The sequence below is a fragment of the Pleurodeles waltl genome, chromosome 1_2, assembly GCF_031143425.1.
Source record: "Pleurodeles waltl isolate 20211129_DDA chromosome 1_2, aPleWal1.hap1.20221129, whole genome shotgun sequence".
NCBI lineage: Eukaryota > Metazoa > Chordata > Amphibia > Caudata > Salamandridae > Pleurodeles > Pleurodeles waltl.
Window position 1 is genome coordinate 626,914,121 of NC_090437.1, and position 13,120 is coordinate 626,927,240.

The window sequence follows — 13,120 nt, forward strand, 5'->3', positions numbered from 1 at the left end:
GCTGCCTCCCGGAATCCAACAAATCATAAGTTTTTGCGTCTTGAACAGTTCTCAGCATCTTCTGCTTGCTGCTGGAGTTCAAGGGTACGAGTGATCAGGCGGTTCCTCTTCATCTTTAGTTCCTTGAATTCGTCCTCCACTGAGGAAATTTGTGTCTACTATTCTGATATGCTGGTTATGGCGTTTTTTTAGATCTTGCCAAAGCAGAACCATATCCACCCTCACTTCTCCAATCTTGTTTTCAACTGCGGCTTGTGAGTTCGGACACCCTCCCCTCATTCCAGCGGCAGTAGAATCTGCCATGATGTCCCCTACTCGGCCTACAGGCAGAGTCGAGAATGTATCAATGCAAGGCTGAAAGGGTGGAGGTTTCGTCTGCTTGTCTTTACCCATTGCTAGGCTGTTCAGAGTGAGGATTAGTGGCAGATACCCCACTCCTTCGCCCCTCTTGGTGGTAACATTCACAGACTGCGTATGTGCAAAGCACGAGCGTCCCGCAGGTGGAGTCGGACAGGCAGTAGAGACTCTAAGTGGGACAGCACGCTGTGGGAGATAGAACGCCGGAGCCTGCAGCACCACCTCCAATGGCAACACAGAGGGCTGTCAGATTCCTCTGCACACCAGTGAGTGCCCCAGTGCCCCAGTGCCCCTCCGCTATGGTATACAGTCCGAGATCACAGGTTAGAAGTGCCTGAGCGAAGCCAGTGTGCATTTGCCCCTTACAGTTACTCCCTATTTGCCGCAGTACTTAGGGGGAGTCAGTGGGCAAAACTGCTGGAGTCAGGGGAGCATATAATGAGTAAGAGCAGGGCAGGAGAGATGGCTCTTGGTCCAGTCAGAACAATAGTCAGGTGAAATGGTCACTATCTTGCCGTCACCATTCGGCAGCAGATGGCCTCCCTAGTGAGTAGAGCTAGCCAGCTCTTGCCCCAAGAGATGGAGGCGTGGGATATAACTGCCATGGGTCCAGAGTTAGTTGGCAGTGTCTACAATCTTAAGGCCTCCCTTGCAAACTGACCGCCTCTTAATATTTTTCCCCAGGAGGGGAGGTCCCTATCGTTGTGGGAGGCCCCAGATGTCTCACCTTCAAGATGGGATTTTGCAGATAGGGGCATCCAGCAGTCCAGACAACTCTGCAGCACCCCCAAGGTTCACAGGTCACCTGGCATGAGTGCTGCTGCCACCCCGGTCTGGGGCATCAGTTAGGGAGGGCCAATCAACAGCAAAGTCCGCATTGGGGGTGCTGTTTAGGCCTATGCACCCCACGCCCTTATCTAGTGGACCAGGCCAAGCAGCCCAAGGAGTCATTGCGGAGGGCCCCTGGCGTCACCGCCCACCTAGATCACCGGGTTGCTACACAGCATCAGGAAGGGATCCAAAATCCAGACAGGCGGCCGGGACAGCACCACAGGACGCCCCATATAAGCAGTACAAAATCCGCACCCACCACAGCCCACCAGGGGAATGGTCGACAGTGCAGGAGTCAAGCTCCGGCTTCAGGTAGGCTGACGGGCCCCATCCGAGACAACACACCGCACAGAGGCATACCAGCAGTTCTCCCCAGCAGGCGAGAACTGAGCACCACCACAGGTAAGGACAGGCAGTTCCATGTAAGGAGCGCAGCAGGGGTGTGAGGCAGTCACGGCTGCCAAGCCAGAGCAGGAAGCCACAAGGCACTTCTGTCAAGAGCCGGCCCAATCCTGGATTCTCTAGCGTCTGCCCACCTCTGCCACAGTCTGGTGCCGCGTTCTCTGTAGTTGCCAACCTCCCTTCACCTCCTCAACGACTGCCCAGCTCTGCTGAGCAGGACAGATTGCAGCAATGGTATGAGGCAATCACAGGCACCAAGCCAGGGCAGGTAGCCACGTGTCTCTGCTGTCAAGGGTTGGCCCAATCCTGGATTCTTCAGCGGCCGCCTGCCTCCACCATCTTGCCAGAGCACTGCGTTCTCTGTAGTACCCGTTCTCCCTTCACCTCCTCAGTGGCCGCACAGCTCTTCTCCACAGGATATTGCCTTCTAAAAGGTAATATACATCCCCTGCATCGATCTGCATGGCTGGGTAATGACTAGGATGATGGTGGATGACAGAGTGCGGAGCACTCTTAACAGTGAGACTGCCATCTTGATGTCTCAAACCATGCCCACTCCCTCACCACCTCCAAAATATCTTTTAAGTGTAATTTCCCATTGGGAGCAGATGGAGATTTGAGTTTGGGGTCCCTGAATTCACAATTTAAAAATGCATCTTTTTGGGTAAGTTGGTTTTTAAATGGTAAGTTTGAAAATGCCACTTTTAGAAAGGGGGCATTTTCTTGCTTAACCATTCTTTGCCTTGGCCTGTCTGAATACACAACTGGGTCAGGATGACAGTTGGGCTGTTTGTGAATTCACTCTAGACAGTCTCACACACAGGGAACTGAGCTGTGCCCTGCATATCCTGATGGCCCATCAACAGGCGTGTTCGGTGTTCCTGAGGATAGAGGCCGAAACATCGGTATCATAACCTGAATATCTTGGACTCGCTTCTCGGGAGGATAGGCCCAAAAATGCACTGTGTCCAGAACAGCTCCAATGAAAGTGAGCTTCTGAGAGGGAGTCAGGTGTGACTTTGGCACGATTAAAGTGAACCCCAGCGAATGCAGGAGGTCCACCGTAGTCTGAAGGTGGGTGACAGGAGCCTGGGGCGACAGACTTCAACAGCCAGTCGTCTAGGTAGGGGAAGACTGAAAATCCCTAACCTGCGCAGATGAGCTACCACCATCACCACTTTGGTGAACATCTGAGGAGTACCGGTGAGACGGAAGGGGAGCACAGTAAACTGAAAGTGCTTGTGGCCTACCTTGAACCGCAAGTAACACCTGTGGGTGGGCAGGATGGGGATGTAAAAATATGCATCCTGCAAGTCCAGCGCTACCATCCAGTCTCCTTGGTCTAGGGCAGACAAGACCTGAGCAAGAGTGAGCATCTTGAATTTATCCTTTCTGAGAAAGGGATTGACATCCCTTAGATCCAAGATAGGGCAAAGACCCTAGTTCCTTTTTGGAATCAAAAGTATAACCACTGCCTACTTCTGACATCGGTCCCCTTTCTATGGCTCCTTTGGCCAAGAGAGACGTAACTTCCTCGCAGAGTAAGATCAAATGATCCTTCCTCAGCCATTCTTTTACCGGAGGAATAGACGGAGGGAAAGACTGGAAGGGAGGGAATAGCCCTTCTGTATGATCTGCAAGACCCATTTGTCCGATGTTATGGACTGCCAGTGAGGGAGATGAAATTGAATCCTCCCTCCAACTAGGCAGACATGGTCTTGCAGAACCATACTAGGAGGGCCTGCGTAAGAGGGGGGCTGGGTGGTGGCCGACTTCTGGCTAGACCCTCTGGGTCTGAAGGTACCACAACCTTGTCCTCGCACAGGATGCGAGAAGCAGGACGATGATGGCTAACCTATGGTTGGCATAGTACTGCACCCCTTACGAAGCCTCAAAAGGGGCGATAGGTTGACTGCAGGTGAGCCGGCGCTGAGAGGCCCAAGAATCTGGCTGTAGCTTGAGAATCCTTGAACCTCTCAAGCGCAGAGTCTGCCTTCTCACCAAAAAGGTGAGAGCAATCGAAAGGCATGTCCATCAAGCTCAACTGGACATCCCCCGAAAAGCCAGTGTAACGTAGCCAGACCTTCGATGAAATCGCTTTGCCCAGCGAGTCGATTGTGTCTAAGCCACACCCGATGGTAAGCTTGGCTGCATCTCTCCCATCCTTCACAGCTTGGGTGAGTGTCCCATATGCCCTCCGCGACCTTGGGCAGCACTTGTGCCACTGTATCCCATAAAGTATGGGGGAAAACATCCCAATAGATAAGACGTGTTTAATCAACCTCAATGCCAGGAGGGAGGAAGAAAACAACTTCTTTCTCAGTTGGTCCAACCTCTTGGATTCCCTATCCTGGGGGGGGGGGGGGGGGGGGGGGGGCACCATTGAAGTGGAGGCTTGGACCACCACTTCTTGGGGTGGGGTGTTGGGTCAGGAAACGAGGGTTGTTTGGAGCTGATCCATGGCGGCGGCCGATTGCCCTATTCACAGAAGCCCCTGTGCTGGGTTTGGACCATGTTCCCAGAAGGACATCTGTTAGGGCTTTATTGAAGGGTAACATCAGCCCTGATCTAGCAACCCCCGGCTGAAGTACCTCCGTCAGGAGATCATTCCTGACTGACACCGCAGGCAAGTCTAGCTCCCAAGACCTCACCTGTCCTACGCACCACCATGGCATAAGATGCCCCCTTCTCCATAGCCACAGCAGGAGGAGAGAGCATGGCAGCATCTGGAGAAGTATCTAGTCCACTGGCTTTTCCTAGATCCTCATACCAGTCCTGTTCACGCTCCAATCCATATTATAAAGGGCCCCATCCCACTCATCTCCTGTGCCTGGCTGTTCTGAATAAGCTTAAGGCACTGATCTGGGCCTAATCGGCGCCATCTAAGTCGGAATCTGCATCACACAACATCGTTCCAGCTCCAGGATCATCCGGAATCAGGATGGGGCTACCAGCACCAGTGTGAGCCAGCGGTGGAGGGAGTGTCGACCTTGAGCCCGGCACCGGAGGAGGTCGACTTTGAGAACCCGGCACTGGTCCAGATCCACTATCAGATCCTGGGATCCCCAACGGTGCCAAGGCTGAAGCCGCCGGCCAATCCATTGGGGCCCCTGCTAACCCCACGGGCCCAAAGACCCACACAGGGGGCTTCAGCCGATGGGGAGGATGAGAGGCCATGGAAGACTGGCTACCATGATTAGGTGTTCCTGAGCTGCTAATGATGTGATCAACCTACAGGGGGATCAAAATCTGATATACACTTATACAGCTAATATTGTAAGTGTCTATGCAGCATTTTATCGCTCGCTCTACATCTCCAAAGGTAGAGTGCCTATGGGCAAGAGCTCCTATCTGGAGGATGCAGCTCTGAGCTGGCTAAGCGATGCTCAGCATCTTTTACTGGAACAGGATTTTATCACCGATGAGCTCCACAAGGTGATACAGCAATTGGAATCTGGCAAGGCCACTGGGCCTGATGGGTTTTCCACTTCAATGGGGGGGAAGCACTAATCAGAACGCTGCTCAAACCCGGCAAACCTCCTGCCCTATGCAAATCCTATAGGCCACTCTCAACTGCAACGTCAAAATACTTGCTAACCCTCCTCATGATACACCTAGTGCGTCCTGAGCAGTCCAGGTTCATCCCTGGATGCTCCATTTTGTACAATTTGTGTACATTGTATGCGGTCCTGTAAGACATCGATCCAGAGCAGTATGCTGTGGCAGTCATTTTAGCCACCACCAAGGCTTTTGATTCCCTTGAGTGGGATAACCTGCAGGCCATTCTCTGAAGGATGGGCTCCTCTTGATCATATCTGTCCAGGATCCAACTACTTTACTCAACCCTCATAGCTAGGATATGCATTAACGGTGCTCTTACTCCCAGTTTCTGATAATGAGGATTACTCGACAGGGATGCTTACTTTCGCCCATACTTTTCATGCTAAGAATCAAACACCGAGCTTTCAAGCTGGAACAGCAGCATTGCAAATTCACATTGCTTAACCCTAGTAGGCATCTGCTTATTTCCCGATCCTACACTAAAACTTTGGGATGCCCACATAAGCCTGAACAGTGTGTTGTTGGAATTCATTCACTTTGGTGGCCTATCCGGATCTATATTAAATTGGGAAAAGTCACGGCTCTTCCCTCCTACCCCTGCACCCCCAGACTTTCAGCTGCAATGGTGCTCAACAGAACTTAAATACTTGGGTATAAAGATATCCTGCAATAGGGATGAAGAACTTTTGTTCAAATTACTGAGTTGCACTCACTAAGATTACTGGTCAAATCACACATTGGAACTCTCTCCCACTGCCCCTAGCAGGCGATGTCGCATTAATGAAGATTGCAATACTCCCCAAATTATTTTCACCTCTTATTGAATATGCCTATATCCCACTCTTCCAATCCTTCTTCTGCACACTGAAAACTCAAACGATATGTCTAACCTGGGCAGGGCGGCAGTCCCATATTCAATGGGATACCCTTACATTGCCTTTCCACAAGGGAAACACCAGACGTGGAATTTCATTACTTACGTGCCCAGGCTCACCACTATATTCACTAGTATCTCCCGATCCTCTTCCTCCCCCATCTGGCTACTGAACAAGGATATATAGTGCCAATTCCTCTGGCTTCCTACACTGGTACCCCTTTGAACGCCCCCCCCGCGGCCCCTCTACCCCCAAACCTCCTTGTCCACCACAGCCTGGCAGAGGTTGTCGCAAAGTGGGTAAACAACTTCTCTATTCACTTCTGCTCTCTTTGGGATATCACTTCCTCTTACTGGTCACTGATGAGTCCTTGGGACATCTCCAATTTAAGTGAAGAGGAACTACCCACTGGAGGTGGGGTGGGGAGGGGGGGGGGGGGAATCTATACAGTGACGGTTGCTTCCTTACACAAGCAGAGTACATAGGAGAGATGCCAGTGTTGCCCCTAGACACCTTTATTTCTTTCAGGCTGAAATTTAACTCTAAAGCGGCCACCCCAGACTTCCCCGCCAAATATCCTAACTTACACAATATGTTATAGGCCACTTACCCTAAAGACCTGGCCTCCTTTCTCTACTGCTCTGCAGAAGCTGAATCTGGGCTTCCAGGGCAAAGCTAATTTGTATTGAGAACAGGAGTTAAGCGTTGCTCTTTCTGATGAACAACAGCATTACTGCTGTGCTGTGAAATTCCTTCAGAGGGCATACTCTACTATACCCCTGTCAGACTGCAGATTTGGTCTTAAACTTGATGGTTGCTGTAACATGTGGGTTGGACAGCACAGACTTTTTACCCCGAGCATGGTCATGTGGGCCGATCTACTCCTACTGGATGGAAGTGCAGGAGGCCCTTTCCTTTATGATAGAGCAGAGGTTAGTATGGACTCCTCTCCTTGCCATACCAGGGTATGTAAAGGAATTCTCTGTTTCCTACAGACGATACACTGTGCTAGCCCTGCTGCCTGCCAAGAAACTATTACCTGTTGCTGGGAACAAAGCCAGGCACCTAAATTCAAAGATTTGATCACAGGTCTAATATACTGAAATGAAACATTATCTTTGTATGCTGAACTTCTACCTATTTCCTCATGGCCATAAGATACCTGGTAGCCTCTCTACACCTATCCATAATTGCATCACGCCCGACAGCATAACACATTCATCTAGTACTCTATGCTGCCACCTTTCCACAAGCGTACCCTTTCTCGATATGGCTTGTGGTTTCACAATACCTGGCGATACTGACATTTGCCTTTGGTACACACTCCTGTGCCTACCATTATGTTTTGGGAGAGGACAGCTGAGGGAGGGCACATGTCTGAAGGAAATATTCTAATGTACATGGGAATATGACAGTATTAATGTATGTATGTATTACTTCTGTTGCCACCATTTCTGTAGAGATTTGGTTCAATAAAATGCAATTAAAAAAACAACACAAAACAAAAACCATGTAACAAGAAAAAGCATTGTAAGTCTGCATTCTAATCGTGCAAACGGTTAGAAACGGCTAAAACCGGTTACCTTCAGTTGGTATGGTTTAGCATGACCACGACTGTACAACCTACAGCCAAGCCTCCATAACAGTCATTAACAGATTAGATCGCTTCTCCCATTCTTTGTAATTTCTGCACTTAAACAGAGCCTTGAAGTGGCAGCAATGCAGCATAATGGTAAGGTAAAAATTGTAAAATGAAATTACAATAAAAGGGAAAAGTGTTGAGACCTATTCAATTACTTCAGATTAATGAACATGGAGAACATTCAATATGCCATTGTATGTTTCTTTGAAACACTGCCCCTCATACAGTGAAAAGTACAAAACAATTACCTGAAGCAGCCAAACTGCTTTGCTCAGGATCCTCATATTGAAGAAGTTCATCCAGTGCAAGCTTTGCAGCGTTTGCTTTTGCATCTTTCTTATTCTGACCTAAACCTGTTTTATACTGTGTACCATCTATCACTGCACAAAAAGCAAAATATGTTCCGAAAACGTTTCCTGGAAAACAAATAGTATTTTTCAAAATAAAATATTTAAAACAAATCTGGCAATTGCATCATACAATATATTCAGTTGTTTTTTTTTGTTTGTTTTGTTTTGTTTTTACAACCAGGGTTGAAATGCAGAAAGTATCTAAAAACGCTAAATTACACAAAGAAAACCATGCCACACCTGGTCAAGTCTAATAAGCATCACAAAGTCAATGGTGTTGGCCTATTTTAGGGGTGTGTTCCTTGTAAGCACTGCAATATGTTGGAGGTTATCAGCATGGTTGCTGTGAGCATTCTGGATGAGCCAACAATAGTGCTAGGGCTGTTAAGTGCTGCTATAAAGTCTAATAAACTGGAAGTAAATAGTGCAAGGGAAGTGTGCAGACAAGGTAGCAACAACTCACTCACCACCCTAGCGCCAAGTCAGAACTGGTCTTCCAAGCTGCCATAGAACTGATTCTATAGGGGATCCTGGTCCCACTAAAGGTGCCTCATTCCTGAACTAGTTTATGGGATTGGGACAAGCACAATGTCATCAACCCAGAAGAGACGGATTAGCCAACTGAGCTTGACTATCTTGAGAAAGCAGCACTTTTGCTGGATTAGACTGAATTCTCTCTTGGGGGTGGAAAATAATCTGGGTATGCAAGATTGCTCCAATGTATGTATTAGACCAGACAACCTTGGTGTGGTTTCCTCCATGACTTTTTACCTTCTGTTTTCCTAACTTCATTTCTGCTGGTTTTAGGATTTTGCACACTTTACCACTGATGAATCAGGCTCAAGTGCATGTGCTCTTCCCTAAAACGTGGTTACATTGGTTGATCTCCAATTGGCATAGTTAATTTACATCCCTAGCAAAGTGCACTCCATGTGCACAGGGCCTGTAAAATATTTGCTATTAGTGGATCTGCAGTACTGGTTGTGCCATCCACTCGAGCAGCTCCTTAAACAGGCCTGTCATTTCTGAGCCTTTGTGTGCAGTTTTGAACTTCCAATTCGATGTGACTAAGTAAACCTACTGCCAGTCCCACACCTCCCAATTTTAATACACGTCACCCCCAAGGTAGTCCCTAAGCAGCCCTAAAGGCAGGGTGCAGTGTTTTTAGAAAGTGGGACATGTACTTCCAAGTTTTACATGTCCTGGTGGCGAAAAACTCTCTCCCGTAGGCCAACATTGGGATTACCTGGTTACATTTTATAAGTGTAATTCATAATCTGGAAAATATATTCATTTGAGTTTCAGGTCTCTGAAATCACAATTTAAAACCAAAACCTATGGTGAAGTCGGATTTTAAATTGCAATTCTGAAAATGCCACTTTCAGAAACTTGCCATTTTCTTACTTTAGACATTTGGTGCCTACTGCCCGTCTCTGATCACGTCTGGGGTGGGGAGATAGCTTGGCATTGTGTATTCCTCCTAGACAGCCACACACAAAGGGCCATCCTGGGCAGGATGGGAGCAAAGAGCTGGGCACAGCCTCACACCTGAATAGGCTGTGTCCTGTACACATACTAAGGGCTAAATAACCCCCCTCTAGTGGACCTGGAGCCAGGGCCAGAAGGTTAGGGACTCGGGTTCACTTCAAAGGTATGACTTTGAAGTCTCCCCCACTTCAAAGGTCCAACTGGGTAGAAGTACTGGACCTCTGACACCACCACTTCAGTACACTTCTGGACCTGCGGATACTCTGTCAGGAAGAAAGACTGCTGTGCTGCTGAAGAACTGCCACCCTGCTTGACTGCTGCTTTGCTGGACTCTTGCTTTGCTGTACTGACCTGTTGCCCTCCTAACTGGGAATGAGAAGGACTGGACCTGAATCTCTCCAACCCAGAACCCAGAGTGACTATAAGGACTAGGTGGCTGGCCTCCTGATCTGCAGTCTCAGAGACATAACAGACTTCCAACTACCCTGTTCCTGCACCTGCCATCTGGGAGTCTGTCCTGGCAAGTGGTGCCACTGCAGTCCTGGACTCTTGGAAGTGGGCTTAAGATGCTTGCTCGTCCTCTGCTGCGGGAGCAGAATCGACATCACCGTTAGTGCATGCAGAAAATAGACGTATCACCAATACTGTGTGGGTTGGAAGCGGCACAGCAAGAACTGCATCACAGCTTTACCTTGCATCTTGAAAGCAGCGTATCACCTTCAGTTCAACTGCAACGTTTTTCTCAGCGTCAGGTCCTCGCATCACTGTCGACAACAGCCTAGAACACAATGGCGAAACTCTGCATCGCAGCCCTTGTGCTCTTTGAAACAGACACATCACCTTGACTAAAGGACGCACCCTCGGAGTCCACATATCAGAACTTTAATTGCAGCCTTACCGCATTTCAGAACAAACACACTGCAGCTATTGCGTAGATAAAAGGAACGCATTCCCTCTACTGCGTGGTTCAGACCCGACGCATCACTCCACAACCTGGGTTTAAGTTACTTTCCTTCAGCGGGCACAAACGGGTTCCTTTAACTCGCTCTATCGCCGTCAGCCTGAACCTTTGACTTTGTCCCGGTCCAGTGAGACCAGATATCCTCTGTTGGCACTTTTGACTTCTAAGCACTGTTTTACAGTTTATTCTTTTAAAACAATCTTAACTGGAGTTCCATTTATTGGATTTTTGTCATTTTGGTCTGTTTTTATTTATTAAACTAAGTTTTCTTTTTCAACCCTGCGTGGAATCCTTTTTGTGTGGTGTTTTCACTGTTTAACTGTTTGAAGTGTTGCACAAATAATTTATATGCTGCCTTCAAATTAAGCCTGACTGCTGTATGCCAAGCGACAAGGCGAGCACAGGTTCATCTGACGTTTGCTTGTGCCTTACTTGACAAGAATGGTCACTGCTGCCTGATCAGGGCTCACATCCCAGTCAACCAGCAACCATATTTTTCCACAGTACAGAATCACTTGAGGTGGAATTAGGACCAACTTATTACAAATGATAATCATTAAAAAGGTGGTTGTAACTAACACTCTTTGATACTAAAATAGAACTGGCCTTGATTGCCCACTAGTCTACATAAATACATATGAAAACTAATTCCCTTCCTAAATGAGTTGAGCAGACATTACCCTCAAGGCTTAGGTGAACACACTGATGCTAAGAAGAGACCGAGAGGAAACAATTTGAATTGAACAATGTGTTGCGTTTATAGATTGCCCTTACAACCCCTGAAGAGGCGTGAAGGTGAGGGTCTCCTACTTTAAACCTCAGCCATTTCTTGGGTACACCGATAATGGGATGGGAACAAGGAAGTAGGCGCACTGGAGATAGGCAGGACCCTGACAAGCCTGCTCCTGCAAAAGCATCCGATGAAGAGTTAACACATTGCATTTCTCCATTACAAAAATAAATAAATACATTTAAAAAAATTAAAAAAATCGTAAATCTAGCATTGGACACAAATCTCTATTCCTTAATTCCTTAGCAATAAACAGTACCAAAAGTAAATACTTTTTCTTTTCAGAACTATCTCCATCAGCAAGATGCATGTCAAAGGAAGGAAGGGGGGGGTGAGAGGGGCACAGTGGACGTTTTCCAAAAGGTCAGACTATCCGTACTCAACTGTTTCCAACTCACACTGGTCTGTAGGGTCTGATGCACTGCTGGCAAAACAGCCCCCAGACCAACAGACATCTGATATCGAATTTATATTCCTACTCTAGCAAGATGAGACGGTAGCCTGGAAATGAGAGGAAAAGTAGCTGGGCTCAATTTAATTTTACTTCAGCAATGACGTTTACTCACTCGAAGCTTGCTTGGCCACGCCCCATTTCAGGCGGCCTACTTAAGCATGCGAGATGCGCTGTTATAGTGGGCTCCTCTTCATCTGTAGAAGGATTCTTCCTGTGGCTCAAAGCCTCGCTATTGGCATATTACTTACCTGCTACCCGCTTTTAGTTCCTTGTAGCGCATTAGGCGTGGGAGGTGCCTGCCTCCAGTCTCGGCTGGCAGCCATCTTAGGCTCAGGCGCCACCAAGATTTTAATGTTTTTATGGGTGAAACGTTCTCATTTTCTTTTGCCGTTTTTTTATTTGAGATTTTCCTTCCCAGTAATTTGCCTGGGAGGGTGGTCTGCCAGTGGGAGCATGAGTAGCTGGGTTCCAGTTCATTTTGTTTTGGCCCCAGTGGTTCCTCACTCGCAGCTCGCTCGGCCACGCCCCCATTCAGGCAGCCACTTGAGAATGAGAGCTGCACAGATGCGCCTAAGGCAAGCCTGTCTGTCTGTGCCCAGCCGAGTCTGGATGGAGCCAGAGGCCAGGACCCCTGCCTGCGAGGATGTTGAGTGTGGAGTATATTCCTCAAAAGACATTATTTCCTTGGCCCCTGATAAGGTGAGTGAGAGGTGTTGCATGCATTGAACATCTGCTGCAGTGAGCTAAGCTGTAACCAATGCAGCTTCAGTTTGATGGCCACGAAGTGTACTAACATCAAGGATATAAGGGTCTCTCAGGCTGGCTGATTAGCAGACTTTTTTACTTTCAATTTCCACCCACTCCCTAAGCACAGAACAGAGATTTGGGACTTTGTTAGGGATAACTGCCTGAGTGCGCTCTATCACTGAAGTGTGGCTCACAGACACTTCAGCTCCCGACATTTTGGAATCAACTCAGATTGGCTACGCAGTAACTAAGTGGGGTAGGCAGTCAAACAGGGGTGGAGGGCTTCCCGTGATATACAAACAATCTCTCTCAAACACTTTAACAGAAATCAAAATTGATGATAGCAAGGCCGCCTTCTTTACACTGACTGTCTAGCAAATGTATTCTACCAGGCCTACTTATCTATTTAGCACTGTGCCCACCCACTCAGTTCATGGCGGCTTTGGCTAACATTACTCCCTCACTGGCATTAAAATATTCCCTTTCGTTAGTCTGGGGGACCTCAACTTGAACTTTGAAGACCCCTTTTGCCACAATGAAGCAAGTTTAATTGAGGAATTAGCTATATGTCGGATAAGCAATTGATGTGAGTTCCAACTCATAGGATGGGACAACCCTTTACATCCGATTTTTTCAAATTCTTCGTATGTTAGTATCTCTTC

General features: G+C 47.9%; 1 protein-coding gene across 4 annotated transcripts in view; it reads right to left on the reverse strand.

Moving 5' to 3' along the window:
• ADAD1 (adenosine deaminase domain containing 1) overlaps positions 1-13,120 on the reverse strand; it is a 923,229-nt gene that overhangs the window by 834,722 nt on the left and 75,387 nt on the right. For 3 of the 4 annotated variants that reach the window (XM_069242435.1, XM_069242432.1, XM_069242444.1), the window contains exon 4: positions 7,917-8,084. The exons of the other annotated variant lie outside the window; for it this stretch is intronic. In XM_069242435.1, coding sequence (XP_069098536.1) covers positions 7,917-8,084 — 168 coding nt within the window. The remainder of the gene's footprint in view (positions 1-7,916; positions 8,085-13,120) is intronic. 4 annotated transcript variants of the gene reach the window in all.